Source organism: Clavelina lepadiformis, chromosome 3 (assembly GCF_947623445.1).
Source record: "Clavelina lepadiformis chromosome 3, kaClaLepa1.1, whole genome shotgun sequence".
NCBI lineage: Eukaryota > Metazoa > Chordata > Ascidiacea > Aplousobranchia > Clavelinidae > Clavelina > Clavelina lepadiformis.
The window spans coordinates 9,030,174-9,048,152 of record NC_135242.1 but is presented as its reverse complement, the minus strand read 5'-3'; the positions used below and the strand labels follow the sequence as shown (position 1 = coordinate 9,048,152).

The following is a 17,979-nucleotide window of genomic DNA, read 5'->3' as shown; positions in this document are numbered from 1 at the left end:
CAGACGCTTGAACTCAATGAACTGTATTGTTCATACGAAAATGCGCCAGTTAGGAAAATGGTTTCCTTGAACTTGTAAACACGCGCAATTGCACCCAGCCCAGTTGAAAGAAACAAACTTCATTTAGATAGCCAATAGTATTTAACCTAAAGATAATAATTACTGTACAACAATGCCGCAGTCATCCATAAAAAGACAACTAATTTGCCAGAGAAAACAGCCTTGTAAGCAGACCACATAACAACTAAGTAGGCCTATAACATTTACAAAAAAAAATCAACTACACTCCTGGAACAAAAAAATATGACATTTCTGTACTATTATTCTGAGCGGATATGCAGTGAACTGTTAACCTAACACATTTGTTGCAGGTTTCTTCTGCTCCTCAAAGGTCATTTTTTCCCAATTTGCATAACCTACATGCCTCATTATATATTCGCAACATGATGTTCGTCTAGACCAGGGGTGTCCAACCCGTGGCCCGCGGGAAGGTTCTGAGTGGCCAGCGCGATTATTTTCGAAATGACTTATCAACTGAATCGCCTATGTAATTTATGGCGAACTTACCCTTCGAGAAATTGGCATTTATTGTTGGGTTTCTTTGTCTATTGCTCTATAGTCTATAGTCTATACCAGTGGTTCCCAACCTTTTTTGGTGTCGGGGCCGAATTTCAAACTTCATAGTACGTATGGAGCCGCATGAAAAGACTCAAGTAATTATAACGAAGATTTTAAAGCATGAAATCATGTTCCAACGAATAGCAACACTAACAAGAAAAATAACACAAATCAATTTAATGTCCAACTTGGCATTGGCTTTGAGCTTTAACAACTTTGTCAAATCGAGGCGCAATTGTGGTTTAGGATTCAGGAGGCGTTTTATGATTCACAATAAGTAGACAATGGAACATTCACAGCAGTATAAAGTAGGCTACAAGGTGTAACTGTAAGATGTAAAATGAAAAATTTGTAAACAATTTTGACCTAACGCTATAAATTTTGACCAATTTTTGACAACTCAAAAACTAATCGCCCTAATTGTTGCCAATAGATTTTTTATTTTTTTGTGGGATTTTCAGGGGTCATTGAGAGCCGCAAGAAAGCTACCTTGGAGCCGCGGTTGGGAACCACTGGTCTATACAATAGAGCAATAGATAGTAGAGATAATAGATGAGAGAGCAATAGATAGATAATATACTATAGTCTCTAGTGCAGGGATGCACAACTGTTCAAGTTAATTTTATTGCATCACAATTTATTTCTTGTAAGGTTAGAATTTTGGTGTGAGGGATTTAATTAGAAATTAGCATTAAACACTCAAGTGGCCCGCGCAATTCATCAATCATCGCATGTGGCTCTTTGGCCAAAAAGGTTGGACACACCTGTTGTAGACTCTAGACACAACTGATGTCATGAGCCAGTAAGTGGTTCATAAAACAGAAAACTTTCGGACAACGAAGCACACATCGAAACAATCAACATATGAAAAGTCAGGAACAAGACCCTAGCGCAATAGTATATTCTTGGGTCATTAGAATTCATCACTCTCCCGAAAATAAACGAAGATATCCTAGGCGCTGAACCCCCACAAGAAAAGCCTATTTCTGATTCCTGAAACAGACAAGCATATAAAACATAGAATCTTCTTTAAAACGAACGTCACTATCAAGACTTACTTGAGGGTTACGAATTCTGCATGCTTTTGGTTTTTTTCTTAGTTTGGAAGAGCGCAACTTTTCGCAATTTCCTTCAGAATGTATAATCAGTTTATAGTTAAGATTTAACAAATCTTAATACAAGAATGTGCTATAGATTGAGCTTCAAACAAAGATGTAAAAACAGTACGTTGTTAAGAAGACATTAAAACGTTTCAATTAGAAATTGTTAGATATGTCCGGCAAGCAAAGTGCAAAAGGATATAAATAATTTCTTCTCCTGAAATAAGATTACTGCTTTTATCGGGAAGTTGCCAGTAAGGACGTTTCAAAAATACCACCAAAAACATATTGCTCTTGTTCACTGAATAAATTCCAAATTCCCTGTAATTTGAGCCAAGTTAATCTTAAGTATACGGGGTATGTCAAAAAAGTTCCAGGAATGGTGTCACAAAAGATCTATTTCAAACCCAAACTACAAGTTATCCCTTCAATGTAATCCTCCTGCAGTCTAATGCACTTTCACATCCTTCTCTGCCACGCTTGCATGCATTCCTGGAAGGATTCTTCCGGGATTCTCCGTAGCTCTGTCGTCACATCCTATTTGATGTCGTGCACATCTTCAAAACCGGTTTCCTAAATGACCCCCTTGAGCTTAATGACCCCCTAAAATTATATGGAGCCAGGTCGGGCGAGTAGGGAGGTTGCTCGTGCACAATGATGTTCTTCTAGGCCAGGAAATCTTGGATACTCGCAGGGCCGTGTGGGCAGGTGTATTGTCATGGTGAAGCACCCACGAGGTGTCCTACCACAACTCATGTTGATCGAATTCTTCGATGTGAAGGGCATCGTCCACTGCAAGTTCTTGCCACAAGACCAAATGATCAACCAGCATGTCTACAAAGAGATGCTGCAGCGTTTAATTCGTTCAGTGCGCAAGAAGAGGCAACAGGTGGGCGCTTTACCATGACAACGCACCTGCCCACACTACACAAAAAAGCCGTGACGACAGAGCTACGAAGAATCCCGGAAAAATCCTTCCAGGAATGCATGCAAGCGTGGCAGAGAAGAATGGGAAAGTGCATTAGACACCAGGAGGATTACATTGAAGGCGGTAACTTGTAGTTTGTAGTTTGAAATAGATCTTTTGTGACGGCAGTCCTGGAACTTTTCTTAAATACCTCGTACGTTTACTTTTACAGGTTGTTTGTGAACATAGATATCTTCATATACAACACGCAATATACTAAACGTAATTTACGATATGCAGTATGCACCATATATGTCACGTTAAGAAAGTCGGACCAGACATAATTACCCTGGCGTACAACCATCCTGACATAACTCTACTCCAACATACGGCACTTTACTCCTGTTAACAAGAGCTACTTCGTATTTTCGTTCGCATGTCCTGAGTAATGCAAATATGTAAATAATAGAATAAGTATAACGTTACTTCTAAATATTTTTGTGCCATGCCTTATGCTTGTAAGGTATTGTTAGGTGGTAACTTTTACCTATACTTAGGTGCTTTTGTTGATGCGCTTTCGGTGGGGGAACAGGTAAAAAATATCCCCATCCAGTTGAAAGTCGCCAAATTGATCAGTAACCTATTAAATCATTAAAGTATTAGAAAGAAACCTTTGATTTTTTATTCGTGCTACTTGTACGGCAGTGGTGGCAATGGCAAAGCATTTATAGTCCACGTGTCCGAACTGCAACCTAAACCCTTTTATTTACCGCAAAGTGCCGACAATAATTAAGCATGGACAGTTAAAAAAGGACTCGTGTTTAGCAATAACAGCAGTAAAAGTTCACGGATCTTCCGACTGTTTTCTTTCAGTTTGATGTTAAATACAGTATCATATTTGCAAAAGAAGTTGGTTACTTGTTTATGTCTTTAATTATCCATAAAATGTTTTGGGGAGGGTGATGACTTGGATTAAGATATATATTTAAGATATATAAGAAGTGCTTCTATGCGCATGTGTAACGGATCCCAGAATTTGCAAAGAATTGCACGAAAGTGTATGTACAGTTTGTATATTTTAAATTTACATATAGGTCGTTCACGCAAACATATGCATGCCTGGAACTGAAAGAGAACGTAGCCCATGTGTTCACGCGTTATTCCAACTATGCGTTCAAGAGACGGCGTATACGTGCCCACAAAAATGGCTCTGGGTGCCACCCGTGGCACACCTGCTGGGGGTTCACCAGCACGGAAAGAAACAAAAGCGCAGGCGCTCGGTGACGATGCGATTAGAGCGCCTGGTTCGTATAAAATAATGCAACCAGGGTTTGATTTCCACGGACGCTACCGTTGTAAAGCCTTTGAGCAAGGTATGAGTGACGCTTGCTCCTGTTGGGTGATCCTGGTGAACAGGACAATTCCAAATCCCAGCAATAAAATATTTAATGATAAAAATGCGAAAAATGTGTATCAATCAGAACCTGTACAAAGAAAAACTTGGTAACCAGTGCTCGAATTTAACTCGTGCAAATACTTTTCTTCAGGCCGAAAATAAAGAATGTGATACCATATACCATACCAAAAACCAAAATGAGAGACTTACTGACAAATGTACTTGATCAATCGCATGCCATTATTCCATATAGCATAAAACGGCTGGAAAATAAAAAACAGTTTACCGTCAAACAATTAGGCATATTTTAATTATTTACACTTTTATTGCTTTTAAATGTGCATTGTCACTCCATACGATCAAGTTAATCAAAAGTTGTCAAAATAACTTTTATTATTATTTGGTGTGTCTAATTAATTATTAAATATTGATACAGTACAACATCGATTTTTAGCGAAATCAGTGACAAACGCAGGCATTATGATCAACTTACTGATGCGCGGAAACAGGCTGAAGATTTTTTTGATGGGAGCTCCTTTTTGCAAACAGCGTTGGAGTCCACCAAGTTAACAACAATGAAGATTCCCTTTTCAATGCATCTCTTCACAACTCCACCGTTGACCAACCCCAGGTATTTACCAACCTACATGAATGACCGTAAGAAAGGTTCAAGCTGAGGTTATTGCCGAATCTCCATTAACGTTACATACATAAGACAATAAGTTCTGAAAAATTCTAAACCTGGTAGTTATGGAAAATGAAAGTGACTTATGATAAAATCGAAACCGATATGTTTACATAAACTTATTACATAAAAATATATTGGCTATAACTCTAATTTATAAGATATCTTGCGTTATAGTACATCTTACTTGACTATCGCTGTCGGCGTAAAGAATAATTGCATTTTCATCGATCAAGTAACAGTCGTACAAATTTTTACCATTCTAGAAAAAAATACATATTTGCTTATTCTTGCTGCTGGCGTATAAATGTAATTGGATATTGGTTGAGCATTTACAGTATACAAAGCAGAGCTAATTAAAAAATGAAAAACGGTAAATAACTCTATACAAGTGGTTAAAACCCATTTTTAATATTAACCTATATAGCAATACAGCTAATATTTTAATTTTCCAAATAGTTTCAGACAGCAATACCTTTCCGCAGTTTTCGCTAAGATTTTCTAAGTCCCGATAATTTTCATTAAATTTGTTGTATTTAAACAGCAAACCTGCAACTGTATTTAAGGTAATAATTAGTAAACTTTACTAACTTATTTGGAACAAACAAAAGACATACTGATCCATTGCAGTAGTTTGATCAATTCAAAAATTTAATAGCAATTTTTGAAGTTCAAGTAATGCTAAATTGAAAATAAATATATTGATAACACGTAGAATAATGGTAAAATTACACAGATCAACAGTCGAAAATATAAAATCATCATTAAATTAAAGAACTATGTGTACAATTTTGCCAACTTTACATTTGCTATACAACAATAATTTATTCGTACCACCGAGAACGGCGTTGTTCAGCCGTATAGCTTTGGTAGCAGCGATAACGCCACCAGGACGTTTCGCAGAAGATGTGTCGTTGCTGGGCAAAGAATACAACCAATCATCCGGTGGTTGTACCACTGTTCTCCTGTAAACCTCTGGAAAGTTTACCCTCGAGAATCTGTAAACATTTGACTGAAAATTAATGCAAAGAACTGGAAAAAAGTATGCAAATCTAAAATAGGTCATTATACGTACTTGAATACGGCCTTGCGAGTTTTCATATATGACGCGTGTTGTTCTTCATGCCAGTAATCTATTAGTACCCCGCTTTTGGATATCATAAACGACAATATTACTCCCGCTCTGTGTAAAAAGTATATGTTTAAAGAATACGCGGTGCTTTAATGCCATGAGATGTCATGCTATATTCTGTCGAAGATTTTAAAGTTACAATGATCACGATAAATAAATGACCCTAAATAAAAGCCATTCAAAGCATAATGGAATTTCTAAGGATGAGCAATAACCTTGATGTATTGCGAAACCGGCGATATTCCGACCAGATGGCCTTCATCGTGGCCATCAGATAAGCGTCAAATAAAACTCCTTTAACCATTTCCTCATTGCCTGCATACAAAAAGTTTCTTTAAAAAGATGTGACGTCTGAGAAGAAACGCACTTGTAAATAATTAACAGGGTTAGATTCGCTACACGTAGAAGTATAGTCTATATTGTTATAGTCTTATAGATCTCGCAGATAGCCAAGTTTAAATAACTGCAGAGTGTGCAGAAATACTAAAATGTTAATCGGTGTCAAGTTTCTCCGTACACGATATTGTGTTGTTATGTTTATCGGTGACAAATGCTTTAAACATATCCAACTGCGACATCTCGACAACCGTGTCCTGGTTGTTGAAACGGCAATAACTCCATGGTTCCGCAATCTCTATTCTGCTATATAACACGGAGCATATTGCAGCAGTCCGACTGATGCTAATGGCATAGTTCTTCATAAGCAGCTTTAAAGCCTATATTATATCAAAGACAGGTTTTAACAAAAATCCAGGTATAAACTTCAACCAAAAAGCATCCAAAGCACAAAGCATCTTACTTCATTACAAGAGTTTTCATCGTAGCTTGCATCGTATCGCGTTTTTAAATCGTTGGAATAATTTACTTTTCTGTGTCCGTATCCGGAAGGTAAAACCACGGACAAGAGGAAAGGAGTGTCTCGGATCGGAACATAATAGTAAGTTCCGCTCGCCATCAGGACTCTAGTCTGTTTGAAGTAAAAACGTAACCAAAGTCAATAGCTAATAAGCTGTTTTAATATTACTCGAGATACCCGGAGAAGTAGTTGTTATACACAATACCATGTCAGCCAGAGGCGTTACAATCCTATCAGCTTGCACTGATCCTGTCTCTCGGTTGAGCATTCCAGCACGAACTTGCTCGCTAGCTGTACTGTTTTCCAAGCTGTCAATATCTACACTAAAAAGAAACTGAAATAAAATATATGTCCGAGTTCAAAACAAACCTATAACCGTGACATTTTAGACTAACTTGTCATAATTAGGTTTCACCGCTTCCAATCCAAATTCATTTTTGTACTTTGGTTTAAATCTCGGATGAATTAAGGTATGGCCATTGTTCGTGATCAAATATATATAGCCGTTGACGCCAATTCTATATAATTGTAAATTATGACTATTAACATTGGTAAACAACATAAAACATTACTTAATTTATTATGTCATTTTTAATATTTAATTTAACTAAACTTTATACGTCAGCATTTTTAGATAGGAAAGTAGCTTTACTTGTTCACAGGAATAGAGTCTAAAATGTCATCAACCGGAACGTCTGTGGCCATAATGCCAAGTAAATTCGATGTTCCATTTATATTCCTGTAGACGGGAATTGCAACCGTTGATACAAGGCTTGACTCCTACTTGACACAAAAAATTTCATAGCAAAAATTCGTTATGATTTTTTCACGAGCATGCTTGACAACTTCAATACCATATCGTCGGTTTTGGCGCTGTAGTATGCTTTAGTCCAAATCACGTGATGGTCGTGGTCAAATGCAAGTGGCCGATTTAAAACGGTTGTATGAAGCTGAAAAGAGCGCAAGTAGTTACAACACTGTGCTAAGGATATTTAAAATTTACTAAATAGATCAAAATTACAAAAATAGCGATCACTGCATAAATAGTACGAAGAAAACGAATTTTTTTTCATCTTTTAAATTTATCAAACGAGCATCAAACAGCTAGAGTGCTAGACAATACTGTACAAGGCAAGTACGGTATAAGTACCAGCACTTGTTCATCGACACCATTACGGCTTCGCAGTTGAGTAAAGTAACCATGGTTATTGCATGCCATTTGTCGTAGGGGCGCGAGATCGCCTTTTTCATATCCAACCAGATAGGAAAATACTCTTATCTGTAATCATTAGGTCGTTAGACCAGAATATCTATATCTAAAGTGAAAAATCAGAACAATGTACGCTACTGGGTATCGGTTGAAAAAAGTCATTGCATTGAAAATGCGCTATAGGTTCTTCGCTATAGAATGAAATTAACCTGAAAATCACTACTGCGATGTTTTTCAAAAATGTATTCAAAATTTTCGGGCGCTCCATCGCTAACAATCATCAAAATTGAACCGCAATTGCTGCCTTCATCTCGTCTGTGAAACTAAAAAGTAAACTTGAACTTTACGCAAAGACCTCATAGAGAGACAATTTAATTAAAAGCCAACTATGTAGAACATTGTGAAATAGCACTGAAAATGTCCTAGTTAAATATAAATTTTAATGGGTAATTTTGCATCTATACAGCCACATCAGTGGTCTCACACGCATAGCTAAGTCACATCACAAACACATGGATCACAGGTAACACGCATGAGTACTTACATCCTTCATTAAAGTAAGTGCTGTTTCAAGGGCGACGTCGAAGTCAGCGACGCCCCATGGTTTGATTTTTGCCAGACTTTCTAGAACTATCTGCAAAACACATAATTACATGACATTAATCAAGTTTAAAAATTAAACATGAGCCACCCGGTTAGGCTATATTGCAATTTCTAAAATTGCCCTAAGCTAAAGATCTCAAAATAACAGCGGAATGCAAGGTTTTTCCAAAGCCAAATGTTTTAGCATGAAATAACTGATATACAGTACTTAATGGACCATCCTTTCACATTGTACTTTGTCATTATTAAATCAAAGCTTAGCAGCAAACTTCAAATCAAACTAAGTTTGAACTAAAAATAACAGTTACAAGCAGTGGATTACCTGTTTATTTATCCAGTTGGTTTGTATCATGGTGTTATTGAAGCACTTGTTTACGGGTTTAGTTTTTTCGCCAAACTGCAAGAAAACAAACACATGTTAAAACATGCAATTTACTATACTATATATATATATAATTTACTACCCTAATTACTACACCCATACCCTTGAAATCTGCTACATTATATGTTGTTATGAAAACAAAGAGAAAAATGTTCCGACGATTGAACTATTTTAAATCCTTAGAACCCAGTTCAAAAATTGTGTTTCAATAAATGTAAAACATACAAGCCCTTATTCCACGTAAAGCCGGTTGTTACCAGTCACCATAAAGCATCGATTTGGTATGATGAAGATTTCTACTAACTTATTCGTTATTTTGTACAGCCATCGACCTCCCACCGCGTGAAAACCACACTTCGTTATTTTAAAAATAATTTTGTTTCAAAATATATTTTGACAATATAAATAAGACATTTTTGGAAAACCAGCGTAATACAGGCTTCACAGATTTATGTGTCGTAGAGTTTGCTCAGTAAACAATATACCGATAAGGACGCTTAGGTCATACATACGCTCGCGTTCAAAATTCCTAGAACTGGTTTGAAAACAAAACGAGGTTAGAAGAAAGAATCACCAGACGTTCCTGGCACGGAGTATATTTGTTAAGTGTGCAAGGCAACAACAATCGCTCGCGCAAGTTTACTTAGCAAATTTGCCAAGAGAAAGTTATCATCGTGAACAACTATCAGGATAAGCGGCGCAAAGATACGTCAATGAGCCATTTACAACTGACTGACAGAAACAAGAGTTGCTTACACAAGCCGCCTTGTAGTGGCAGTTGCCAGAACCGATAAGCGCAAGGAAGAATATATGATGAAGGAATTGTAATTTTTTCCAAACTGGCAGAATGGCAACGAAGATTATGTCAGTTGAACATAAGATAAATTCTAGTGCACTTTTTGTTGCGGTGTTGATTTCATTTGTTACTGGAACGTTTGTAAAGCCAAACTTGAAAACGCAAGAATGTCTGAAAATTTCTCATTTCATTCGCGATCCCAACGTTTTTCTCTGCAAAGATCTGGGACTATGTTACAAACATTATTGCAAGCAAATTACAAGACGCTGCCAAGTGTGTCAGAAACATACACATATGTCTTGCCCCTTAAACCAAAAAAATGAGAATTACCAACTAGGAGTTAAAGGTGAAGATGACAGAATCAAATTTCAAAGTCATACTGAAAAAGATTCATCCATTTTGTCAAACACTAGCAGAAGGCAAGCTCTGGTCAGGATTGAAGCTGGTAACACCGAATGTTCAGGGGTTTTCGTGAAAATTCTTGTTGAAGGAAAAAGGGTTTATGCCATTTTGACATCAGGAAAATGTTTGGTGGATTTTCAAGTAAAATGTCAAATTTTTATGGATAATAACACCGTCGTTAATGAGAACACTCCAACTTGCTTCATTCATTCTGATTCCCAGATCAACAAAGTCACTAAAGAATTCAGATCGTATTTTGTGAATCTTTACCACGGAGGTGAGCAATCAATTGAATATTTATGGTGTTGTAAATCAAACGAACAAACAAATAAATGTCCTTATGTTATATAACTCGTAAAAGTAATCTCTATTATTTATGATTTAAGAAAGAAAACTCGTCTTGCCTTTGAACAGCAAAACGACTCTCATTTCTAAGGACTTCATGGAATGCATGGACTGCAGATACGACATAGCCGCACTGCGACTTCGTTCGCAAAACATGGCCAAGTTGAACATGTCTAAGACTGAGGCATTTGTGGTTAAACCGGTTTCTACTCATGCAATTCGAAACAAAACTGTTTTAATCCATCATTTGAAACTTTCAAGACCAGCTTTTTCTGACATGAAAGACAAAACGACTATCACTAAGGTGGGAAAACTAATTCATCTTGAAAAACATAAAATATGTCTCACGATAATCGGGAACGACACAAGAAACCCAGGCAGGCTCATAGGAAGTGCAGTTGTGGTTTATAACCCGAACCGTACGTTTTCTGAACGTGTAAGCGGTCTCATCACTCATGTTACTGCTTACAGTTCCTCAAAGAGTATATTAGAGCTTTCAGCTGTACGTCTGACTCATTCGTTTCTCAATCACGTCGAGAAATGGTTAGCCATTAAGTGGAAGCGCAAATATTGTTCAGATCCTGATTATAACGTAACGCTACATTCTCGTTATAATTGCTTTTCTGCGCTTGGCGATTTTAACAAAAACTTAGAAGCGGTGTCCCCACTTTGTATGTGTGCACGGGGATGGAAAAATGAACGGTGAGTAACAGAGCCTGGATTGCTTACAATCTAAAAAATTCATTTGTTGGCTTACTGTAAGGCCGCTTAAAGTTTTGTACCCTGATCATGCAGAAGTGCATGTAAAGAACCTCAAACGACCATCCTCAATGGTTGCAAGTGGGAAAAAGGAATGGAACTGACATTTTGTTCACCTGGATTCATTCAAGAAACCTCAACGACTTACTCATTGAGAAGATTCCTTGATGAGGTTAGGATTCCAGGTACAACTCACCCGTGTTTTATGCCTTGTCAAATTTTCTTGAAATATGCATCATAATGCAGTCTTAGCATGATACAGGTCCACAAAACATTGTCTCATAGGTTCCAGTAAAAGATGGCATTTGTTATCAACCAACATTGACGAATCGGTTAAACTGAAGGAGATTTTGCGTCATTTAACTTTATTAGAAGAATTAGTTCTAAACCAAACCCATTTGGAGGTTTGTGAATTACTGCTTTGTTAATCACTTGAGATAAATGAATTTGTTTCTAATGCACTTTTTGACCTTGGTTTTATAACGTGTGCAAAAGCTGTACTTTGTTATAGATTATTCATCCGGACACACTTGCCCGGAGCTTTCGCCTCCGCAAACTCCTAATTATTAACAACAATTTGACGAGGGTTCACAGGAATACGTTTCGTCACAACAAGCTCATGGAATACATCTCGTTGGAAAACAATCGCCTCTCTTCTATTTCCAGGACGACGTTTAGAAAACAAGAAAAACTACAACATTTAAATCTACAAAGAAACCTCATAGAAAGACTATCCAAGAGAAGTTTTGTAAATTGTATTTTACTAACTCGAATTAACCTGTCATACAATCGTTTAGAATCTTTACCACCAAGCACTTTTTCATTTAATATTGCCCTGACTGAGGCATATCTAGATCATAATTTATTAAAATCAATTCCACCAAAGCTTTTTAGAAAATGTACCCGTCTAAGAGTCATTAAGCTCGAAGGCAATAAGTTGACTTCCATCCCTGGCAGTATTTTTGACTTCAATCCGGCTTTAGCAATCGTTAATTTTGGCAACAATTCTCTAATCGCTATTCCAAAGAAAATTTTTAAAAACCAAAAATCTCTGGAAACAGTGACTTTTCAGAACAATCCAAAATTGCCTACAATGCTCAAGCTCTCTGCATTCGTAACTAACACTTCCACAAACCAACTAAAAGAACGTCTTCAAACATATGGAAGCAGTAAACTTCTTGACAAGGATTAATCTATAAGTTTCGTCATTCTTCAAGAAAAGTTATTTAAAGAAAGCGTTACTTTTCAATGAACGAGTTTTATCACTATATCAAATAAAAAGACAGCTGGTATGTTGCCAGTTTTGCTACTATTTTGAACGTGATTTGATAGCAAAGTGTGTATGTGGCCTCGATAATTAATCAATAACGTTTTATACTTCTTTGCAAATAAAACATGCTAACAAATAAAATCGTTTTGATGACCACTTTGGCGATTTAAAGACGTTAGTGTGGTATAACGGTTATTGGAATAGCAGGCGATTGAAAATGGTAAAAAATTTGAAAAAATAATTCGCTTACTGTCAGCACATTGAAAAAATCGTTATCTCCCAGCATATTCATCATTGCAAAAATGGCATCTCTCGCAATATGCATTTTGAACCCGGACATGCTGCCGCTTGTATCCAGAAGAATCAACATATCCTTTGTGTAAGTAGCTGATTGTGTATACCTTAAGCAACAAAAACAAGCATTATTAACTTTGCTATATTATGTATATACACATGAAATCTTCCTTATACAATATACAGGTTCAGATAATAATTACAATACCTTTGTGAAGAGTTTTTGTATGAAGTAAGTCGCAATATTTCTTGTCTCTTACAATTTTCATGCTTACCATTGCCTAGTTCGACAGTCATATATGTTTGGCGTTCCGTCGCAATTGAACAAGGCCCACTGAAAACCAGGATAAATTCTCACAAAACCCGTTGTTGAACCGAAATATTGCCATTTCAAAGAAGGGTTATTCGCATAATTCTTCTTAAACTGATCATTTAACACTTTGGACCATTCTACTGATCTTGTAAGTTCGGTGCCTTTAAAACAGTTACAATTGGTTTAATGTGAAGAATAATTAAGCAAACAACGGAAACAATCGAAAACATTATTGTAGTTTGTAGCATGTACTGGTCAAGAATAGGCAAAATGGGCGATTCCACGGAAAAGTGGAAAAACAAAAAATTTGAAGCTAACTCAAATAAACAAAAACGTTATAGGCTTAATTGGTATGATACAAGCTAGAATTCTGAAAAAACATACTGATAGGTAAATTTCGTATGTTTTAACTAATATTTTTGGGGACCAGTTGAAGAACAAAAAATTTACCATTACTTTTGGGGAATTATCACACATAAAGTTAGTATTCAAAAACAAGCAAAGCAAGTATCTTACCTTTACCTCTACAATTTGAAGAACTCTAGACTATTGCAATATCTTGAATTTGAGGTTGTCATGTCAAAAATCTCAAAACAGTTTTAAAAATTGTGTCCCGTACAGGCACAAAAACGTGATTATAGTTTGCTAAAACTTTTAATGAAATATACAGAAGGATCTAATTGAGTCGTTTGAATAGTTCACAGCCCAACACTCAACGTTTCTACGTATGCAATTTTAATCAATTCTCGCAATAAAATAATAAACTAGTTTAATCAAGTTAATAAACTTGTTTAATCAATTCTCGCAATAAAATAATAATTTTTACTGTGCAAAACAGCAATACATGCAAAACTGTGCTGTAAGAGTCAAAAAATATTGTACGGGGCGTACAAAACAAACTTTATGCTATTTTCCTGTATCAATACAGTTTATGTTTTTTTGGCTAAAATTTGAAATTGCTGTTTTTTAATTTTTAAAGTGTATTTTTCAGAAAGCATATAACTTCCTATTACCTCAGCAGTTTGTACCACGTATAACTCAATGATATAGCCTAAGTCCGAAATAATAGCTAACACATAGCCTAAGTGTTGCCATATATGATGGATATATGGATGCAGGTTTTGTGGTAGAAAAATGTTTTTGGAAAATCAAACATCAAACACAGTATATATTTGCAGTGAGCATTTGTATTTATAAACAGTTTTGTTGATTTTACCAACTCATAACTATAAGGCAAGTAGGCTAAGTGTGATACTGCGCTATACTTTAAATGTTTTCATCTCACAAAACTTGCCTCCAACGTAAAGTGTTTATCAAATCAATCCACGGTCGATTCAACCCGAGACGAGTAAAGTTAAAGCCAATGCAACCAACGTACGATCAAAGCCAGGGACAATTCAACCCACGCATGTTGATTGGGTCGTAATAGGTTTGACTTTTCACTTTTGCGCCTTTTTGTACCGATATAACTTCTAGAATGCGTACAGTTAAAAATTACTCTTTATTTTTAATCACGTGTTTAAGTTTTGATTTGAAGTCTCACGTATTATTAATTGCGTAATCAATGTAATGTATGGCATTGTCTCGAACCCCTTCGCCTTCCCACCTCGCGGCAAGAAACGTTTCATTGCAACTCTTAATTAGCTTCACGGACTGCGTGCTGCTTTTTGGTTGATTTTACTTTCATTCATTTGAGTGATGGCAACGATTGCGAGAAGTGATTTTAAATAAAGTTGTGACCGAATTATGGAGGTTTTATACGAAATAAACAAAAGTGTTGTTTTTATTCTCTCGACAAATGAAGGCATTTGGGAAATCGTAGGTTTGACTATAGTGACTAGCCGTAAGAGGGGAAAGTTTGTTGGATTGAGGCTAAAAATCGTTAAATTTTTAAATCGATCTACAATGCTTTCATAGATGGTCTTCGTGGGTGAAGCGCTATAGAGGTGCGCAACAAATATACTGCTTTTCTAAACAAGATGCTTGCATGTTACAAACTTGCCTTGTATTATACAATGTGATTATACAACGAATGATCAACCAGTCAGTTTTACGTCCGAAATCATTTCGTTTTAGGCCTTTCATTTTGTCACTAAGTTTGGTTTCTGTCTTGGCTAGCCAAGTAGTTTTGGTCTGAAAACCAATGGTCAAACTATTGGTATATTTCATTGCAAAGATTTCGGTGAATGCCGTGAAATATTCTGACCAATGAGTTAGGTTTATGAGCGCATGCAGTTTGTTTTTAAAACAACGTAACTATATATGTCTATTTGAGTCTTATAACTATTACCAGTAAATAAAGTATAACGCCAATAGTGGCCCGCTATAAATCACTGGTTAATCCACTGAGAACCTTCGCATAAAAATGTGGACACCTCTACATAAATAACATGGCGCTTTTGCTGCTACATACATACTTGCAATGCGGCAAGCAGCTACGTTGCATTTCAAACGTTTTTGTGGCATTCCGTTAAATAATTTATCTGTATTTACGTAACCGTACGCAAACCAGCAACTGGACCAAACACAGCTGTAAAAACATAAGGTACACCTAATATTCAGCAGGCTGAATTAATTCTGCCGAATCACCAAAAACAGCATAAAATTCGACTTAGGGCACAATTTCTTTCGAGATTCAGCGGAAAATTGAATATTAAGAATTAAGATACTTCTTAAAACCTGTTTGAAAGTTCCTTTATTGCTGGAAAACTCGTATATCAACAGCGGATGTGATTGTTACAGAAAATCTAAGCATGTCGTCTACGTACTTTTCTGTTGCAAGCTAAACTATAAGTAGGCTATGCGTTATATCGTATTTCCTTTGAACCGTGATACATAAGCACTATTTCGTTCACTTTTACAATATGAATACTTGCTATACTATGGATTGCACGATTTGGTCGAAAACCTTCCGTTTCTTTTTTCAAAAATTCGGTTTCGCACCGAAACCAAAAAGTACGATTCGGTACAGCCCTATCGTAAAAACCACCAACAAAACTTGCCTTTACTGTAGACGGGGAATGGCACTTGTACAATGGACTCTGTTTTATTCACCCTTCTTCCAAACTTTAAACTATATTCAAATTCCATAGGGCGGTAGAAATTTTCGTAATACTCGTCGAATTGCTGTGATATGCATTGCTCTGAAAAGATACAAAAGAATGTGGTAGTGCGATATAATAACTTAAACAAACAATTTATCAGCGTGAAGCACTTAAAGACGTTTTATTCACGAGTTTGCAAAACCATAGTATGCCATTTTGGCTGTAGAATAACACGTTTCTTCTTATTATTATTTAAATATATATATATATACATACATACGGTGAAAGCTCGTTAACTCATGCTCAGATAATTCAATATTTCGGATGACTTAAAGCACGACCTCGAATAATTTAATTAAAAGGTTATAAGGCTACGCATATATGCAACTGTAAAAAAGAAAGTGTAGCTTAAAAACCAATTAAAGTAACTAAATTAGGTGAGATATGTGCTTAGGTCAGCAATGTGACCCTGCTTATGAATCGTACAAGCGCATTAATTGGTTGCTAAAAGTGCATCATTATTTCCCCCTGCGACGTCTTCATTGTTTTAATTTTAGAAACTTTGGATAACCCAAAGTAATTTAATTGGCCCGTTCAAGTTTAAGTTAACGAACTTCTCAACTTCTACTGTATGCCTATACAGTTTTAGGTAATTTGACAAAGTTTAAAGTTACCTTCATTTTCATCCTTCTGGTTGATGTACATAATGTTGTTATAATTTGGTTCTGGTATTGAGGACCAGTTAAAGTTTTTAGCTTCAGCTTCCGCAACTTCAACCAATTTCTACAAGGATATTAAGATGTTTCGCTGGATAACAGAGGCAAAACTAGGCAAACTTTTCGGCCAACTTCGAACCTGCACTGCCTTCTTTCTTTTCTTCAACATCTCTTCCAATTCGTTTGCAAAATTTTCAGCCAGTCTCGATCCGTTTAACTTGTGAATTGAGAACTCTTTGGCAGCGTGCCTCTGGTTGTACATCTGTACAAACATGATGTCACTGTCAGTATGGCTGCGATCACCTTGTTCAGGTAGGAGGTTAGCGAGCTCAATTTTGGCCTCGAAGGTGCAGGACCTACCTTTGAAATAAACATCTATATCTAATTCTAATACAAATGTGAAAGTGCATCTGACCTCCTCCATTGCAAAGTATCCAGTAAATTGTGACATTTTCCCACTTAAAAGTAAACCAAATTCTTCTGCTAAATCCTGGTTCCTATATAACATTCAAGCACAAAAGCGGTAAATGTCTCAGGCAATTCACTACAATTTGCTTGCAAATATCCTGTCTTATATGTAAACCATAAAATCTAGCAACCGACTTACGTTTTCGACAGTAAAGGTTCCTCGACTATGGCAATAGATCCGGGTATCATTATTGCAACGGTAATAAGCACTGTTGTAATAAAGATCATGTGCTGAGTAAAAAGCTGCGGACCAAAACAGCAAGATTCTGCTTTCCATCCAGCAATACTCATGACCATGTTTTCAAACAGACGAGCACATTTAAAAATTACAATTAGGCGAAGTTGTATAGTAAGTTGAAGTCTGATGAATCTAACCTATTAACCCATACTTTGAACGTAGGCTTCTGTTAAGGTATGAAGTATAGCGTAAAGCATTACTAATATAAAAAGAGATTGTACTACAGAAGGTGCGGACCACGCTCGTTATCATCAAGAACTCCGTGAGGTGAAAACGAGCGGATATTGGGTCAAGGCGCCCAAGGTCGGAGTGACAAATTGAAAAACCTGAAGTCAGAGATGAACGAAAATGCACAACAGCAAAAACTGAAAAAACGATGTTCAGTTCAATTTCATACTTATTTGTTTCAAAGTTACTTGAGAAAGAAGTTACTAACATGACAAGA

At 36.4% G+C, this 17,979-nt stretch overlaps 2 protein-coding genes across 2 annotated transcripts; one reads left to right on the top strand and one right to left on the bottom strand.

Moving 5' to 3' along the window:
- Positions 1 to 7: 7 nt before the first annotated feature.
- On the bottom strand, positions 8 to 17,676 carry LOC143449339 (voltage-dependent calcium channel subunit alpha-2/delta-3-like). Its single transcript, XM_076949494.1, has 29 exons — positions 17,436 to 17,676; positions 17,244 to 17,325; positions 16,968 to 17,090; positions 16,787 to 16,895; positions 16,071 to 16,211; positions 13,031 to 13,229; positions 12,712 to 12,862; positions 8,830 to 8,904; positions 8,449 to 8,538; positions 8,114 to 8,227; positions 7,845 to 7,973; positions 7,549 to 7,644; positions 7,347 to 7,474; positions 7,090 to 7,212; positions 6,900 to 7,017; positions 6,638 to 6,805; positions 6,356 to 6,554; positions 6,054 to 6,153; positions 5,782 to 5,889; positions 5,541 to 5,704; positions 5,182 to 5,261; positions 4,894 to 4,968; positions 4,515 to 4,664; positions 4,232 to 4,284; positions 3,173 to 3,265; positions 2,974 to 3,066; positions 1,921 to 2,039; positions 1,677 to 1,756; positions 8 to 1,611 (listed from the first exon to the last, which is right to left on the bottom strand). The coding sequence occupies exons 1-29, from the start codon at positions 17,591 to 17,593 to the stop codon at positions 1,411 to 1,413; spliced, it is 3,519 nt and encodes a 1,172-aa protein (XP_076805609.1). The 5' UTR covers positions 17,594 to 17,676; the 3' UTR covers positions 8 to 1,410.
- Positions 9,509 to 12,587, top strand: LOC143450830 (uncharacterized). Its single transcript, XM_076951550.1, has 5 exons — positions 9,509 to 10,364; positions 10,474 to 11,134; positions 11,228 to 11,376; positions 11,477 to 11,595; positions 11,703 to 12,587. Exons 1-5 carry the CDS (start codon positions 9,737 to 9,739, stop codon positions 12,381 to 12,383), a joined length of 2,238 nt encoding a protein of 745 aa, XP_076807665.1. The 5' UTR covers positions 9,509 to 9,736; the 3' UTR covers positions 12,384 to 12,587.
- Positions 17,677 to 17,979: the final 303 nt, after the last annotated feature.

Bases quoted from the DNA above. Each gene is read 5' to 3' on its own strand.
- LOC143450830 (XM_076951550.1), top strand. From the start codon at position 9,737: ATGGCAACGAAGATTATGTCAGTTGAACATAAGATAAATTCTAGTGCA. The intron at 10,365-10,473 runs GTGAGCAATCAA...TTATGATTTAAG, and splicing joins TGTGAATCTTTACCACGGAG to AAAGAAAACTCGTCTTGCCT. The intron at 11,135-11,227 runs GTGAGTAACAGA...CTGATCATGCAG, and splicing joins CGGGGATGGAAAAATGAACG to AAGTGCATGTAAAGAACCTC.
- LOC143449339 (XM_076949494.1), bottom strand. From the start codon at position 17,593: ATGGTCATGAGTATTGCTGGATGGAAAGCAGAATCTTGCTGTTTTGGT. The intron at 8,539-8,829 runs GTAATCCACTGC...TGTGTTTTGCAG, and splicing joins CCAACTGGATAAATAAACAG to ATAGTTCTAGAAAGTCTGGC. The intron at 6,555-6,637 runs GTAAGATGCTTT...GATATAATATAG, and splicing joins ATGAAAACTCTTGTAATGAA to GCTTTAAAGCTGCTTATGAA.